Source organism: Pholcus phalangioides, unplaced genomic scaffold, assembly GCF_987345545.1.
Source record: "Pholcus phalangioides strain wild (caught in Gottingen) unplaced genomic scaffold, Ppha-v1.0 ptg000022l_1, whole genome shotgun sequence".
Taxonomy (NCBI): Eukaryota; Metazoa; Arthropoda; class Arachnida; order Araneae; family Pholcidae; genus Pholcus; species Pholcus phalangioides.
The window spans coordinates 17,395,357-17,412,620 of record NW_028301615.1 but is presented as its reverse complement, the minus strand read 5'-3'; the positions used below and the strand labels follow the sequence as shown (position 1 = coordinate 17,412,620).

Genomic DNA, 17,264 nt, shown 5'->3' with positions numbered 1-17,264 from the left:
ACGTGACATGCGACTGTTAGAAGAGGGGAACGAGATTTTAAAAGGGAACTCGGACAATAGAATTCGGAGAGAGAAGACGTGCGTTTTTTTGGAGGGCTGCTCTAGTTTTAGCAGGAATCCTAGTTGATGTGAATAAAGCTGTTTATTTGTTCTCGAATCTTTGTTCCTGTGAGTGTCTATCCATCCTTAAGTCCTCGGCGAAGAATCCCGGGAGAGATCCACGCGACGGGACGAATCTGGTGACAGGAGGTTCGACGAGATCCGGTGGAGGTTGTCACGACGTAATAAATAGTGTATATATATGTATAACGTTAAGTACAAAAATAAATTCCAGTACAAAATTTCTATAAAGTCTGAAATTATTTTTCCATCAAATATGAATTTTCATAAATTTTGAAATTTTTTTCATTGAATGGGAATTTTCATAAATTCGGAAATTAGTTTTTCACAAATTTTAATTTTTATTAATATTCTGTATAAGTTTTTTTTCATTGAGTAATTCTGGAAATACTTCTGTAAATAATTCTGGAAATATTTTTCATTAGTTCTAGAATTATTTCTTTCAATAATTTCAATAGTTATGCAGAAAAATAATTTCTCATTAATACAAATACAACGCCACAACAGGCAAATTGCCCAACGAGGTGGCTGACTTAAGAACATCATGGATCCCCGAGCCCCTACCTACTACTGCTACACCACACATGCACCCCCCCCCGCGGAACCCCCCAACGAATCGGTACATGCGGGAATGTGCGTGTACGTGTAGTGCAACCTGACGTAAAGTTTGGTTCTGTGTAATGCTTGTTATGTGTAGTGCTGTCATCTGCCCCCAGTTTTACTAACTATGAGTGAAGTGTTATGGTTGAATGATTTACCGTTGTAGGACTGTTGCTCTCTGTGGCGAGACTTTTTAACGGGGAGATCGGCTAGTATTTGCGCCTTGAAGTTGGGAACCACAGAAAACCAACTTCAGCCGACCACCACTGTGGGGTTCGAACCCGGATCCTCGCATCACGAGTCCGGCACTATAACCACTCGACCACCACAGCGGCCAATTAATTTTGAAATTATTTCTACCATTAGTTCTGAAATGTTTGCTAAAGTTTATTTTGAAATAACTACTTTTTTTCCATCAATTCAAGTTTTTTCATTGTGGTCGTTTTTGTTTCAACATTTCTATGAATTTTGTGGCAATGCAAGTCTTTTTCTTCGGCGGGCCACTACGAAGAAACATTGCGGACCACATGCTTTGAAAACTCCTGATTTACTGGGAAATTTTTGAAGAAGAATATTTTAATACAGAGTGTCCTGTAAGTGCTAATGCGGCCTTCGTCTCATCAACCGTCCGTCGTAGAGGTATGATTACAATTTAAAAAATGCTCAAAAGCCGTTCAAAAACTACCCTGTACCAGTTTCGAGAGTAAAAATACAATGTGTCACAAAATAAATCTAAATTTCTATACGGTATCCTTGTCCTCCAACTTCCGATTAGAAAGTTGTTGCCCTGTACCTCCTGAGGCCAACAGAATAAATTCCATGTTTGTAAGTGCAATATCCGATAAGATATTTGAATACAAAAATGGCTATGAAAGAACACCAAAAACTAACGGACACAACACTCCTTTCCTTTCCTCATTTATGTTGTCCTTTCCCAACTTATCACCGATTTTTGAATTAGATTATCTCGGTGAATATTGCACTTAGAAACAGGTTTTTTTTTAAGTTGGTCTCAGGAAAGACACGGCAATAACTTTCTAATCGGAAATTAGAGGACAGGGGCACCGTATAGAAATTTAAGTTTCTTATTTTACTATACACTGCATTTTCACTCTCAAAACTGGTACAGGGTAATTTTTTAACGTCTTTTGAACATTTTCTAAATTGAAACTATACCTCTATATCATACCTTTCAAAAAATGGCATATTAAATTGAAGGAAGGGGATAAAATCATGTTATAACGATCCTAAGGCCCCTTTCACACGGAGCGGATGCGGACGCGGGTCCGCATACCCTTTCAAACGAGCACTGAAGATGCGGACGAATCGCCCGCATCTTTAGTTCGAAATTCGTGCATAAAAACTGTTTTTTCGCAATTTTTGTAATTATTTTTCTCCTTCACCCCTGATTCAGTGCCCATAGGCAGCCTAGAGGCATTCTTTGGTGGTTTTTATCATTGAGCCTAAAGATGCCTCCATTTCGATCCTCACAAGTAGTCGATAGGAGAAAATATCTTAAAATATTTTCAAAAAATTTTGAAAAAAAATCTGTCTTTTCGGAAAAATACGAAAGAAAATTCCAAAAATATCCAAAGCATTCGATGTTCCAAAAAAAAAAAAAATTCAGCAAATATCAAAGAATTTGCAAGTATAAAAAAAGGGAGGAGTTGGGACTTTCAAAATGTCTGTGCTTAGAAGTATTCACATCACAATTCTGTCTTAGGCCGGGATTACACTATAAAAGTTTTGCAAAAGCTGATAAAACGTGAAAAATTCAACCATTAAGATCACCGGTTGCATTTGCTTGAATGCAACCGATGCGCCTATTGGTTGAATTTTTCAACTTTTATAAAAGATCTTTTACAAAACCTTATAGTATAATCCCGGCCTCAAGTATGGATTGCACTATAAAAATTTTATAATAATTCTTTTAAAAAAGCAACTAATATATTTATCGGTTGCACTTGCAATTTATTAGTTGCTTTTTTCAAGTTTTATAAAATAACTTTCATAAACCTTTTAGAGTGAAATCCCATCCCTAGATTAGTCACTTCTGAAATATAAAATTTCATTTTTTTAAGTTTATAGACTAAATATTGAGTAAAATATACTTGTAGGTATTCGGGGGGAACCACCAAAACTATTCAAGCGCTAGGGTCTTCAAACGTCTTAATCCGGCCCTGAGTGAACACCGTACGTGGATAACGTTGTTTAATAAAAGTATTTTTTTTTTAAGTTTAAAAAAATTAACAGATCAAAAATTTAAAAAAATAACAAATATTTAAAATAATATTTCAGATATTTATATTTTTTAAATAATTTTAAAAATTTAAAAAGAAAAAAATTATTATTTTTAAATTAAATTTGAAAGTTATTAAAGTATGTAGTCAATTAAATATTCATAATGAACAGAACGGCTTATAGTTTTGGTCCCGTCAGTGGCCGTTGTTGGCAGGTTTTATTGTATAAAATTGTGAAATATGGTCAAAAGGCAGTTGAAGTTGCTATATCTCAATCTCAGAAGGAAACGAAGGGATCCACGTATGTAGGTACATTATATTAATGAGCAGGGACCATCATATGGTGTTTTTAAGGGTATTTATGGCAAATAATTAAAAAAATTCCGTGAAAAATCACCTTCAAAAAGTAGCCAAAGATGCGGACGAATTCGCTCCGCATCCGCATCGTCTGAATAGCTCCGAATAAACCTATTGTCAAAACTTCTATGTGCGGATGCGGAGCCCGCACTTAGGTTTTGACACATGCGGACGACGTCCGGACCCGCATGAACATTTCCTAGGTGCGGAGATTTTTCGGCTCGTCTGAAAGGCGCAGTATATTCCAATTGTTAAAACTTCTTCCGGACCCGCATCCGCATCCGCTCCGTGTGAAAGGGCCCTAATCATAAGAAAATCACGTGAACACGGGACACGTCAAATCATTTCGACCCTTCCCCCCCCCCTTCTCCATAGAGCCGCCATCAGAGGTGCAGATGAGGTCGCTCCCGTTTTGGGGACCAAGAACTTACGATGATAAGTCGGAATTTGTGAAAGAAATTATTTTCATCCAGTCTGGAATAACTTCTTTCATAAATTCTGAATTTTCATTCATTCTGCATTTTTATCTAGAAAGAGATAATTCTGGGAATTAATTCTTTCATTCTATTACTCTGGCATTTCACCAAAATTCTAAAATTATTTCTTTTATTTAGTCTTAATTTTTGACTTACATTTATTCTAAATTTTCGATTCCCCTACTCCGCTCCACAGAATATATTAAATATCAGCCCCTTCGTCCCGATACTATAAGGATACCTCTGGCCCCACTATTATTTCGCAACGGTGCCCCACGTCTGGTAGGGGGGATGTGTGGCCACCCTGTCCCCCCTTCCCTTCCCTCTAATTTCCTTTGCATAGGCCTCCCTGACTATGAATGTTGTTTTTGTTTTTTTATTCAGAATAAATTTGTTTTCCCCAGCTGGAGAGACAAAACACGAGCTGAAAATCCCTATATGGAGCCAATACCAACAAAGAGGAAAAAGAGGCTTATGTTTAGTCTTTTAACGCCAATTCTGCTTCTAGTTTTCTTCTGTTTCCAGTTAATTGGCCGATTGCGTGACGTTTACCTTCGCGAATTGTGGTGTTATGATAGAGATTTGCGGAAACGTAATCCTCTCTCTCCGAGTTTCGTGCATGACTGAGGAGTCATCCAACTGATTCGTATACAAAGTATAGATAGAAATTATATGTACATAGAAGAGAGGGAGAGATGTAGAGAGCGTGTGCCAGAGAGTCACACTGTGTAATTGAATTCCTGTATCTGTAATAGTATCTTCTCTGTCTCTATGTGTGTATATGTAATTATATTCCTGTGAGTTCTTTGTTATTGCTTTGGGGTGATAGAGAGCTTTGTAGTTATCGTCCTGCGTGAGAGCCTAATTCAACGTTCTGGAGCATTGTTTACTGTATTAACGTTCATAAACGTCAATTTTAACCAGCGTTTTGGGCTCCTAGATAGAATACGCTGCCCTTCCCCAAGTATGTCCTGAATGTGGCCAGGGCATGCTTGCATCCGGAAAGGGACGATGGGGCGATCGCACCTCCCAAGAGCCAAAACACGAGGGAAAAATTTATCTGTCCCGTAAAATACGGGACGATTCAACAAACGGAAACAATAAATCGCCCCTGCCAACACATCGCCCTGGATCAGCAACTGCCTCGGCTTCATTCACAGCTGAAGATGTTAGATTTCGCTACAGTTGATATTGAATATGTTCACCTTGGCTACATTTGAAGCTGGAGGCATCTGCTGGGCTTCATTCGCAGATCATGATGTCTGCCTCCACTCCATTCCTAACTGGATACGTCTGCCTCGTCTTTATTCGCCACTGGAGATGTCTGCCTCCACCCTCATCGCTGTCATGGCATTATTCGCAGTTGATGGTATCTTCTCCGGCTACATTCGCAGATGCTGGTGGCTTCATCGGATACATTGAGATGTAGGTCTATTCGGAGATGTCTGCGTCTGCTTCATTTGTAGCTAGAGATATCGCCTCGGTTTTATTTGCAGCTGATGGTGTTTACCTTGGCTCCATTCGTAGCTAAAAATATGTTGCCTAGGCATTATACGCAGCTGAAGACGTCTGCCTCGGCTCATGTGTGGATCAAGACAAAGATTGGGGACCATGGGGGAGGATCGCTACTCCAAAAAATGAGGGGGACATTTATCTGTCCCGTAAAATGCGGGACGATTCAATGAACCTAATTAATAAATCCCCCCCCCCCCATCATATCGTCCTATATCCGTGCTTGGTTTGGGAGGAGGAAAACAATTTTGCGGATCTCTATGGGCTGACAGCGCGAGAAGTGTGTTTGCAAGAGAAGAGGGGGAGAAAGAGAGGGAGCTGGACCTCCTACAAATTCGAGCAGTAAATTCGGATGGGTAGCGGGTTCGAGTAATGCGCTCTATATTCTTAATGTCTTGCTACTAGATTGGAAATTGGGAAAAGAGCAGTAGAACCATAAATCGACTTCTGAACAAGGTTTTACCGCGTAGACCGACTGTATACATAGGGATAAGCGAAAAATGATCAACTATGGCATAAAAAAATTCGTAACTCTTGTATAGATGTGAACAGGGCAATCTTGAACATCATGCTTTGAGCCAAGGGCATCATTTCCCCCCCCCCCCCTCCTGCCTCAGCAAAGGGATTTTTCTGAAGCACCCTACCTGTGTAACTATAAATTTCTTCTCGAAAATTTTATCCAGATGTCACTATCATGAAACCACAGGGCCGTGCCAAAGCCTCCTAGATACTAGTACTTCTAGGAGGCTTTGACCGTGCCCATGTGCATCCTACATATTCGAGGGGTATGGCTCCTACGTATTTTCATGATAAGCAAGCGTCCTACGATTTTCAAGGGGAACCTGCGAACCGGCGCTTCCTACGAATTTAAAGGGAAGAACCTACGTACCTGCGCTTCTTAAGAATTTCTATGGAAACCTACGCCTCTTACGAATTTCTATGGAAACCTACGCCTCTTACGAATTTCTATGGAAACCTACGCCTCTTACGAATTTCTATGGAAACCTACGCCTCTTACGAATTTCTATGGAAACCTACGCCTCTTACGAATTTCTATGGAAACCTACGCCTCTTACGAATTTCTATGGAAACCTACGCCTCTTACGAATTTCTAGAGAACCTAGGCCTTCTATGCATTTTAAGAAATACTACGCAAGCTTCGAATTTATGTCTGGGGGAAAAAGCATAATATTCTACGAGTTTCAATTGATTTTTCTAACTTTCAAACCGGAACTTATCCAGCCACGACGCATGGTTAGCTAGAACCTATACCATGCTGACAATGTTCATGCCCATACAGTGGCAATGTTTTACAATGAAGTTTTAAAACAGTTGATGGTGTTTGTTTCAACTATTTAACGATCAGAGACGAGATATCTCGGTTCGGGACTCTTTATTGATAAAACTGTAAAAGAAACTCGACTTTCTTTTACTTTTACTTTACCTCAGCATTGTCTTTTCAGCTTTTTCTCCTTTACTACGGTTTGACCAACACCATCGATAGCAGAAGGCTTCCGGGCGAAGTTCGTGACGTCACTGAAGAAGGTCATCTCACTTATTGCCATTGGATATAGCAGGCTGACGCATGTGCTATCTTTACCCTTTTTTATAGTATATCCAATGCTATAGGTGAGATGACCTTCTTCAGTGACGTCAGAGGCCTTCTGATATAGATGGTGTTGGCTTGACACGATTAAAGGAAAAAAAACGAGTATATCTTACATAGAGTAAGGGAAGCCGAGAGAAAGAGAGGGAATGAACCTGTTCCTTGTATTTCCGATGTGCGAACAATGATACAAGTTTTTTGAGATTTATCTCTGTCAGTTCAACTGCGCGTCTTCTATATTTGTTCGGAAAAACCTAGTGAAGGGGTCAGGCTAGTGAAACTTCATCGCGGTGCATACTGGGTATTGCAATAGATTCGAAGTCGGAACTTCCGAAGACGATGAAGACAAATACTGGTTGCTGCCGGAAGTTGATGCTATGTGGTTTTACAACATGCCGCTGTGATGGTCGAGTGGTCATAGTGACGGACTCGCATCGCGAAGATCCGGGTTCGAACCCCACAAGCGCCGCAGTGGTGGTTGGCTGAAGTTGGTTTTCTGTGATTCTCAACTTCAAGGCGCGAATGCGAGCCGATCTCCCCGTTAAAAAGTCACAGACAGCCCTATAACGATAAAATTATTGAGTCATAGTGAGAAAATTTGGTGGCAGATGGCAGCACATAATAAGCATTACACAGAAACGAAACTTCGTCAGGTTCCCAATTCATTAGAAGTTCCACAGAGGAATATGGACGAGGTGTATGTGTGTGTTGTTTAGTAGTACAGTCGAATTCCGTTTTAACGAATAGCGAAAATCTCGTTTTAACGAACACTTTTCTAATCCCCCAGATAAGCTTACATAGGAATAATGAATAAACCTGGAATTCCTTTGTAACGAAATTTCATTATAGCGAAGCGATTTCTCCGGTCTCTTGTAGTTCGTTATAACGGGATTCGACTGTAGTAGGTTTTATAACTTCAAGGCGCAAGTGCAAGCTAGACTGCCCTTCAAAATGAATCTCGCCACATCGAGTGAGAGTCAATATTTGCATTTCAAATATACAGGAGGAACGGACCTCGTATAGAGAGAAACGATGTCACTCTCCACTGGTTATAAAGACTTTCGTACTTCGCACCTCCTAAACTCCTCCTTAGCATACGTACCTGGCACAGACGAAAGTGGGGGCTGGCATAGGGGGCCGTGCTGCCGCCCCTTCAAGATGTTAAAGAATTGAATTTTTTGACAAAAGTAATTGAAATATTCAAATAAAATAATTTTTTATGATGTTTCAATCAATATTTCTGTGTTTAAATGTTTTTCTAAAGAGGTTAGTAATTCAAAATTTCTCTGAAGAGATTGCTTTGCGTGCCCTCCAAGGGGGTCGATCTAACGTATACCTCCCTGGGAGGAGGTATACATTTTTTTTTTCATTATTCTTTTATTCTTACTCTAAGGTACGTCTCTGACGAGACCACAGGAACCTACACAGGATCGATTTTTAGAGGAATCATACCGATTTTGGGAAGGGGAGGGGGGAGCAAGGAACCTTTTCCCAAGAAATTTCGAGTTATTAACCTTCAAAAGCATTTTGAATCACCAGAAACTGATTAAGATGCACAAAAATTTATCTTCCTTCGATGTTTTAATCTTTTTTACGAAATTTCTTAAATATTGTTAGTTTTGGATCGTCTAAAGAGCCCCGTCCCTGCTCTATTGACCAGAAGAAACGCTTGTCCACGCAGTCTTAACAATTGTTTGTCATAACGAAAGAAAAAAAGCATTATACGCGTTTGATAAGAAATTTCAAAAACTGCGCACTAAAAGCACTGCTATTGAAACGAATAGTTTAACCCCCTTAAATGCACGATTTTCTTCTTTTTTTTCGATCTGACAGGATTTTTTTTCATAGTGACTGACACGTATAGAAAGCCAGAAAAATCATTAAAATCTGTTGCGAATTGTATTGCCTAAACAGGGCATTATAAAGGGTGTATGAAGCCTCAAAAATGACATGTAAAATAAACGTATTGAAGTAATATTACTTTTTAAATAATTAATAATCCATAATTACCTTGTTTGGGATTCAAACTATAGTAAGAAAAAAAATTCGAGTTACAAACATCTAAGTGAAAAAAGAAATGATAATAAAACATTTTAACAAATAAGTGAAATCACAACCACACATGCCCTGCAACAAACAAAGAGCTGTTGTCGTTAATAGCCGTTAATCAAAGTTTTACTGTAACATTTTTTTTCTTCAAAAAATAGACCCCTCTCCCCCCCCCCCCCCCCATATTGCCAAAGTATGCATTGATTCAGAAATCTAAAAAGGGATTAAAGTCAACAGCAGATGATGCTAATAATCTCCTTTTTTGGAATTGGCATTACTCATCGAAACTAAAAAGGCGAGAGATGGTTTTTTTCAAAAGGGCTTAACGTAATGTACAGTGGCATTTTAACAGAAGGGTAGATCGGGGCCTAGAGTTGAAAAAGAGCCCCAAATTATTTAAGACTTTCATTTATTCTGAAATTATTTCTTTCGGTATAATTCTGAAATTATTTCTCTCCTTAATTCTTGAAATAATTTTTTTCATTGCGGCGAGATTTTTAGAATTTCCTGTACATTCTATAATTATAAGATGCCTGCATGAGCGACGGAACCTGGGGATTGAGGATATAATAGCAAGTGCCGGAACTAGATGCTTGGACAGCTGGAGCAAGCACGCATTTTGGCACCCCCCTTGTAATGTTGAAGGAGAGGTTAAAGGGTGAAATTTGTGCCTTTTTTTTGGTCCGGTGCCCGGAGCACCTGACCCGCCGGCTTCCCCCTGGTTGCACTTTGATTTCACCCTCCCTCCTCTAAATGATTAAGGAATATGCAACGGAGGCGTCCTCCGTCCTTTTGCGTACGAGTCCCCTATATTGGAACGATTAGCACCTTTCAACCCCTCTTCAATGTTTTATTCATGTAGACACCTCTGAATGCCTTTTTGGATGTCGATATTTCTTTCCTTAAGAAGAATGTTGTCGGGGTCCTTCAAGCACCCCCTTCCCCACTTATACAGTAATATTAATTTACCATATGCTGCAGGGGCGTAGCCAGAAATTTCGTTCGGGGGGGGGACCACTTTCATTTCGGGGGGGGACCAAAGTGACAGAACAATGGATTTGGCCATCTTTTTCCCTTTTTTCGGTCATTTTCTCACATTTCGGGGGGGGGGGACCAGAACCCCAAGTCCCCCCCCCCCTGGCTACGCCCTTGATATGCTGCACAACGTTGTTAGTGGGGTGTCTAGAAAGCCTCACATGAGGCTTTTTCGAACTATTTTCTAAATTTACTTTTTTTTAAAGTTTTTAGCTATTATCTAAAAATGGCCCACGTCAAATAGCTCCGAGCACCATATGTAGCCCACGGGCCATGCGTTGAAGCTACTGGTAGTTGAAGAAACGCTGTAATGTGAGTACGTTGCGCCATCTACCTGGAAGAAAACGGAAAACAAACGTGTAGGAAAAAGTGATTTTTAGCTTCGATTTTCCGATTTTTTGTATTTTCCGGAAGTTCTTCCGTTTCTATTCCCTTTATTAGGGTTTAAAAAAAAAATATATATATATAAAAAGAAGAATGTTTCCTTGGTGTTGTGCCAAAACCCACACACAAATTATATCGAATTTTCATTCATAAATTCAGGTTTTCATAAGAGCATTTTTATGTTTGCATACAGGGCTGCAACTAGGGGGGGAAAAAGTAAGCGGGTCTGGTGCCCCAGGAGCGGGAACAGAGAGGGCGCCAATTTCACTTTATTCCCTCCACGAGGGCGGCGGCAAAATGCGTGATTGTCCTGGCAGACCAAGCATCTAAAATAGTTGCTACCCTCTTTGTGTGTGATATCGGTAGGAGATGTCGAATTGGTTCTAGACAGGTAAAGCGGATTTTAGTTGGTTGAGGTCCGGGCCCATCGGGCTCTATAGATCTGGAAAAAAAAAGGTTGGTTTATTCCTAGCTCCAGCCTCGACTAAATGTTTCCCGCCGTGATTCAAAATGGCTCTGTCCAGTGTTCGCCAATACGCATCAAAATTCTATGTTATTCCTCCAAATTGAGAGTTGAAGTTAATAGAATTATTTCTCACTGATAAGAAAAATGTTCCTTATAATTTTGAAGAGTAGGGCAGATATTGGTTGGTTGAGGCCCCGGGCGCAGAAAAGAATATTGGGCCTTTAGAAAACAAAGTTTCAGTTGGTGTTTGTTTTACGGGGGTCCAGGGTACGCCCACCGTTAAATCCGCCTCTGAGAGGAGTGACATCAGTTCTTGAAAATTATTTTTACGATAACAGAAAAGCTGCATTAAGAGTTATAACCAGGGCCCAAATGTTGATGGCATTTGCGTTTTTGTTTTTTTTGCATTTTTCGACATTTTTTCATGTTTTAGGACATTTTTTGGCATTTTAGGATATTTTTTCACTTTTACATTTTTTTTTTTTCAAAATAAAAAGTAGACAAAAAAATGTTTAAGCGAAAAAAGAATGTAATATCTAGTATCTATAAAACTAGTATCTTCCTTTATAGATGGCAAACAAATTTTAGAATCAATTCCAGGTAACTCCAGTGAAAATTCCAAGAGCTGGCCACACTTAACCAAACAATAAATGAAAATGAATTCAAGAAATTCTGATCCTATATGGGATGTTGAGAGAGAGGAATATTTTCATTTCACGTATAAAAGGGAACTTGGTATATTACTTGCATGTAACTACAGAGAGAATTTTCAAATCTGCAAATTCATTTTGAATGATCTGGATCCGTAAGAATGCTGCATACAGTAAGATTTCGTAAGCTTCGTTTTGCGTTGGGAATATTGAAGAATTGATAGCGCGCATTAGATCAATCTTCAGCATTCTGGTCATAGGCGGGGATTGACTTGGAGGTCTGGGGGGGGGGGGGGGCAAGGTCATTATTGCTGGGGGGGAATGACGATGTCAGCTCATATATATACATTAGATCAGGGAACTCCACCTTTGACGCTGGGCGCCCCCCCCCCCCGTATCTCCGCCCATGATTCTGGTTTCCATAATTCAGTCCTTGCAGAAAAGTATGGAGCTTATTGAGATGCTATCGATAAAGTCAGTGTGCTAAAAGTGAAGTATGCCAATTTGCCATCATGAAATTCGAAAAAATAATGTGATCAAATGCAGACGTATTACCCACAGAAAATTTTTTGATGTCTTTACGGGAACGTCTGGAAAATTTGAAATGGAAGATAAATTTTAACTCTGTGAATATAACAGATCCCCCCCCCTCCTACTCCAAATATCCCCACTAACGTCTGTTCACTTGGAGAAAAGTTTATCCTGTCCATTTAACAATTTCTATTTTTTTTTCTTTTACATTTCCTAACACACTCATAAATTATGAATTGTTTATCTGAAAAATTCTATTGGCAACTTCTGATGAAATCTGATGTTGAGAATGAATGTGATTTTCAATAGGCACTGGAAGATTATTTTTTTTTCTTTTACCTCCACTCACAAAATAATGACTTGTTTAGTTCCCAACGAAATTTGTTTTCCTATTTTAACAGCATTTTTAGCCATTTTTGGGGAATTTTTCAGGATTTTTTTGTTCAACATCCGGGCTCTATTTATAAACTTTCAAGCCTCTTCTCTGCCACTTCTTCACGTCCATACTCGTACGCTTTTTCTGCGGTGGCTAGCGCATGCGCATTATCTAATCGAGTGAACCTCGGAGAAACTTGCTCATGCGTTAAGGCATGCCTCAATCCAGTTTGAAGGGAGCCATTTTTACAGAGACGCATGTGCACTCGTGGTTCGTCGTTCAATTTCCACCCGTGTTTGTTAGTTTTTCGGAAATACGGTTCTTTTTTTTTTTGGCTTCATGATGTCGCCGGAGGAAACGTTAGAATTTATAAAAGATTACCAATCGCTCGCTGTGTTATGGGACGTTCGGCACAAGGATTATTCGAACAAAATCGAGCGAAATCGTGCCTATAACGTTTTGTCCTCGAAATATCGGTTGACCGTCGGCGGCGTAAAGAACAAAATCAAATGCCTTCGTTCTTATTTTTGCAAAGAGCACCAAAAGCGCACGTCGACGAAAACGAGTGGCGCGGGACCGACCACCGATGAGGAAAAGAGCTCTTCTTCTTGGTTTGCGTACACGTCGATGCTGTTTGTTCTGGAATCGGTATCAGCGAAGGCAACTAAAGACTCGATGATAGATGGCTCTTTTAGTACCGAAACTTGTGTAGAAAGTAGCAGCAATGTGGATATCAATCCTGAATCTGCTGAAGTTACTGAAGAACACAATACCGTAAGTATAGATTGTTATATATAAATTGTTCATTAGTTTTATCACAAACTCCAAATAAATTTTCAATAATTTTAATTTTTTTCTTAGGGGCCGTTCATGTATTACGTCATCATCGATGTGGGGGGGGGGTCCGACTTGCTGACTTTTGATGACAAGGGGGGGGGGGTGGATTTTGCTTACGTCATCAACCACCCTTTATGAAAATATGAAATTTTTTTAACTGCATCTTACTCGGTGCGCCAAAAACGAGAAAAACCTTTCGATAGTTTGTGGGCACTTGAAGTGACATCCCCCCCCCCTATTGATAAGTGCCCTACAGAGCCACTTTAGTGATCTCTAAATTTTTCGCGGATCCAAGTGATCTGGAACTGCGCCACGAATCACTCAGGTCAGGGGCGTAGCCAGAAATTTCGTTCGTGGGGGGACCACTTTCATTTCGGAGGGGGACCAAAGTGACAGAACAATGGATTTGGCCATCTTTTTCCCTTTTTTCGGTCATTTTCTCACATTTTGGGGGGGGGGGGACCAGACCCCCCCAAGTCCCCCCCCCCCGCTACGCCCTTGACTCAGGTGATCCATAATTATATGCCGCGGATCACTTAAATAATCCGCTAATAATAAAATGTGCCGCTGGTAACATGAGTGATGTAGAACGCACTGGGGGCCACTTAAGTGCTCTAAAACTACGTCACATGCGACTCAAGGGATCTCTAAATGTGTCACGGATCGCTTAAGTGTTCTGGAACCCGGGTCATTTAAGTGATCATTAAATCATTTAAGTGTTGATGTGATCATTGTTCACATCTGAAAATGTGCCACGGGCCGCTTAAATGTTCTGGAATTGTACCACGGGACACTTAAGCGATCTGTAGATATGTCGCTTAGTTCATTTTTTTTACAAAATTAGGTTTGAGGAGGACAGGCCGCATCAGATAACCCCCCGGGGCTATATTTCGCCTGCGGGCCAAGGGCCTTTATGCGATTTATCATTGTATGGCTTAGAGGGTAGGTCGCGATGAATTTATTAAAGATAAATTTTGCGTCCACATAGCCTTCAAATAACATTGAAATTAACAGAAATTGATTATAATAACATATAAATGTAGTTTCTTCCGAAATTTGAAAAAAAAAATATTTTTTTGCATTAAAAAAATAAAGTTTTGCTCGTTCACGAGCCCCCCTATGCCCCCTCCCCCCGTGTACGTCTCTGATCCCACCAATATGCGTTAGAATTCAAAGGGGCAGAGCTGATGACGAAATTTTGCTGATAAGGGGGGGGGGGGTCAAAAATGGCAAAAAATTTGCTTACGTAATACTTGAACGGCCCCTAATTTTTTTTCTTTCAGGAAAAAAATTTATAAAAAAAATATTTTTTTTTATAAAATACAGTATTAACAGTATTCTAACCCTGCAGACCTGCTAGAGGAACCTTCAAGTCCCTTGGGGCCCCACAGTCCTGGATCAGAAACCCTAGGCCAGACTTTAAACCATAGTTTCCCAACCATTTTTGTCCCATCGCCCCCTTCTTCAGAAACTTTTTCCCCAACGCAATCCAACCCATAGGATCCTATGTTATACCCGTAGTTTCTACCGCCCCCCTGGAACATTCCATCGCCCACGTTGGGAATCATATCAATCATGCTTTAAACGGACCCTTCTATAGTGAATTTGTAATATGAAAAAACAAAAAAAAAGTGATGGTAATTGTCCCGGGCTCTGTCAGCCCCTCCACCCTTGTGGGGGCCATGGTCAGAAAGTGTATATATTTTACGTTAAAATGTTTGTATCTTATATATTTTTGTGTTTTGTTATATTAAATAATTAAATACAGTAATTATCAAAATTTCTTTTTCCCCCAACCCAAGTTTTTAAAAATGAACTAAGCGACACATTTACAGATTATTTAAATGTCCTGCAGCACATTCCCATACATACAGATCACTTTAGTGACCAGTATCACAGTCATGGCCGGTTCTGGGCATTTTTAGTGTAAGCGAATAACATTTTGGTAATACAAAATCGCCCTGCCCTTCAGTTGGCGCCTTTTGCTGCCGCGTAGTTCGCAGGATTGAAGATTCGGCCCTGAGCTGACACCATGTATTCTATAACAATATCAAAAGGCCTCCACGCGAAGCTCGTGATGTCACTGAAGAAGGTCATCTCACCTATAGCCATTAGATATAGCAGGCGCCATATTTACCCTTTTTTTTAAGTACTGTGTATCCAATGGCTAATAGGTGAGATAACCTTCGTCAATGATGTCACGAGCTTCGCGCGGAGGCCTTCTGCTATAAATGGTGTTGCCTGAGTACATTTTACATAAGAATTAAATGACCCACAGTATATTTACAGGCAGACATGCCAACTTTTGGAATCCGGAGATTCCAAAAGTTGCCGGAGATTCTCCCGAAGGGAGGTTTTTGGTACAGAAATAAAATTAGTTCTAATTTTTCGAGACGTTTTCTGGTAGACGTATTCCATTGAAACTCGGTTTATACGCTATATGGAGAAATGTAAAATGCAATAAAAACGCCACTTTTTCACCTGGTGGTCGAAAATTTATTTTTTTTTCTTTATTCCATAAATCTCTATCCCATTAAGATATCCTAAAAATTTAGCTGTATTCGGATCAGTTTTTAAGAAAAAAGGAGAACATTTTAATTATAATCACCCTGTATATATCTGAATAATAACGGTTATGTAAAAATGCTCTTTCCGGAAGGAACGGGAAAATTTTTCCCACGGGTTTTGCGAAGGGTAATCGTCTCCAACTGGATTCACGCCTGAGCGCGAAACACTTGTAAAATTTCGTGTTTTGCCAAAGAAAAATTGTCATCGGCAACCAAATTTGTTTGAGCCTCGACGTGTTTGCAATCAGGTGCGCCTATGCATTGGTGAGCATTCCATCGTCAAAAAATTCCTTTATGATTTAGTTAAATCAAAAGGCAACTGGGATTTGCACTGGGAAAGTACGGTATACGTACTTTACTTTTATCATCTAAAATCGATGATTCAGTAGGTTTAGTGAGTGAATGCAATGGGTATGAGGTGTCAGACTTTGATAGGGGCATTTTAATATGCGAGGGTCTCTCAGAATAGAGTATCACAATTAGACTGATTCATAGACCTATGTGACATACCAAAATGCTCGTTTCCATTATATCTATCGGAATCTGACGGTGTGTACCCATTAGCGCACTCTGCAAATAGCTCATAATCTAAAGTGAATTAGAAACTTTTTTTACAGGATATTCAAGTTGAGGATAGGCCACCTGAACCGGTAATTAACAAGAGACCAACTAGAAAGACCAGACTGAAAACAGAGACAAATAAAACCCAACAATCGCAGCCTACACTTCTATCGAAAACTGAACATGTCTTAAACGCAAAGAGAAATGTGAAGAGAAAATTGCCCGAACGTGACGAAGAGGAAGAATTCCATTGCGAAGAATTACCCGAGGTCGAAACCATAGAATCAACTGGCAGAGATGTGCTAGATATCTTCGGCCAATTCATTGCATCCCAAATCAGGAAACTTGGCAAGCGAAATCAAGCAATTGCAAAAAACCGCATTCAAAACTGCCTTTTTGAATTAGAAATGGATGAACTGAATAATTCTGTAAATTCGAACAATACAGAACTGCTTATTTGTCAAGTATCGTCTCATTACCCTAACCCTTCATAAAAAACAATCATTCTAATCTAATAAAACGTTTTGCATTGGTTGTAATCTCGTAGACTTTTAATCATTGCTTTTCAAATCTCGGGTAGCAATAATGAAATTAATTGCTTGTATACTTCAATTATATATTTCAAAAAGAATGCATAAATTCCTCATTGTTCCAAAGCTGGACATCTTCTAAGTAGAGAGAGAGATTCCCACACACACCCAATTTCTTTACACTAAAAACCTTGAAATGCAGAGCTTATACCCACTAGCACAATACAGTCAAACTCCGATATAATGTACACCTCTGCTGTAATGAAAATAATTCCTGGTTCGGACTTATATGGAATAAGGTTAATGAACCTCGATTATAACGTTGATGAAAAGCAATCACCATTTCGGATATAACAGCAAATTTTTC

General features: G+C 39.7%; 1 protein-coding gene across 1 annotated transcript; it reads left to right on the top strand.

Moving 5' to 3' along the window:
- The first annotated feature begins 12,628 nt into the window (after positions 1-12,628).
- LOC149069553 (uncharacterized) lies at positions 12,629-16,904 on the top strand. Its single transcript, XM_089249581.1, has 2 exons — positions 12,629-13,176; positions 16,424-16,904. The coding sequence occupies exons 1-2, from the start codon at positions 12,742-12,744 to the stop codon at positions 16,859-16,861; spliced, it is 873 nt and encodes a 290-aa protein (XP_089105707.1). The 5' UTR covers positions 12,629-12,741; the 3' UTR covers positions 16,862-16,904.
- Positions 16,905-17,264: the final 360 nt, after the last annotated feature.

Coding starts and splice junctions, on each gene's coding strand:
- LOC149069553 (XM_089249581.1), top strand. CDS start 12,742: ATGATGTCGCCGGAGGAAACGTTAGAATTTATAAAAGATTACCAATCG. Junction 13,177..16,423: donor TTACTGAAGAACACAATACC/GTAAGTATAGAT, acceptor CTTTTTTTACAG/GATATTCAAGTTGAGGATAG.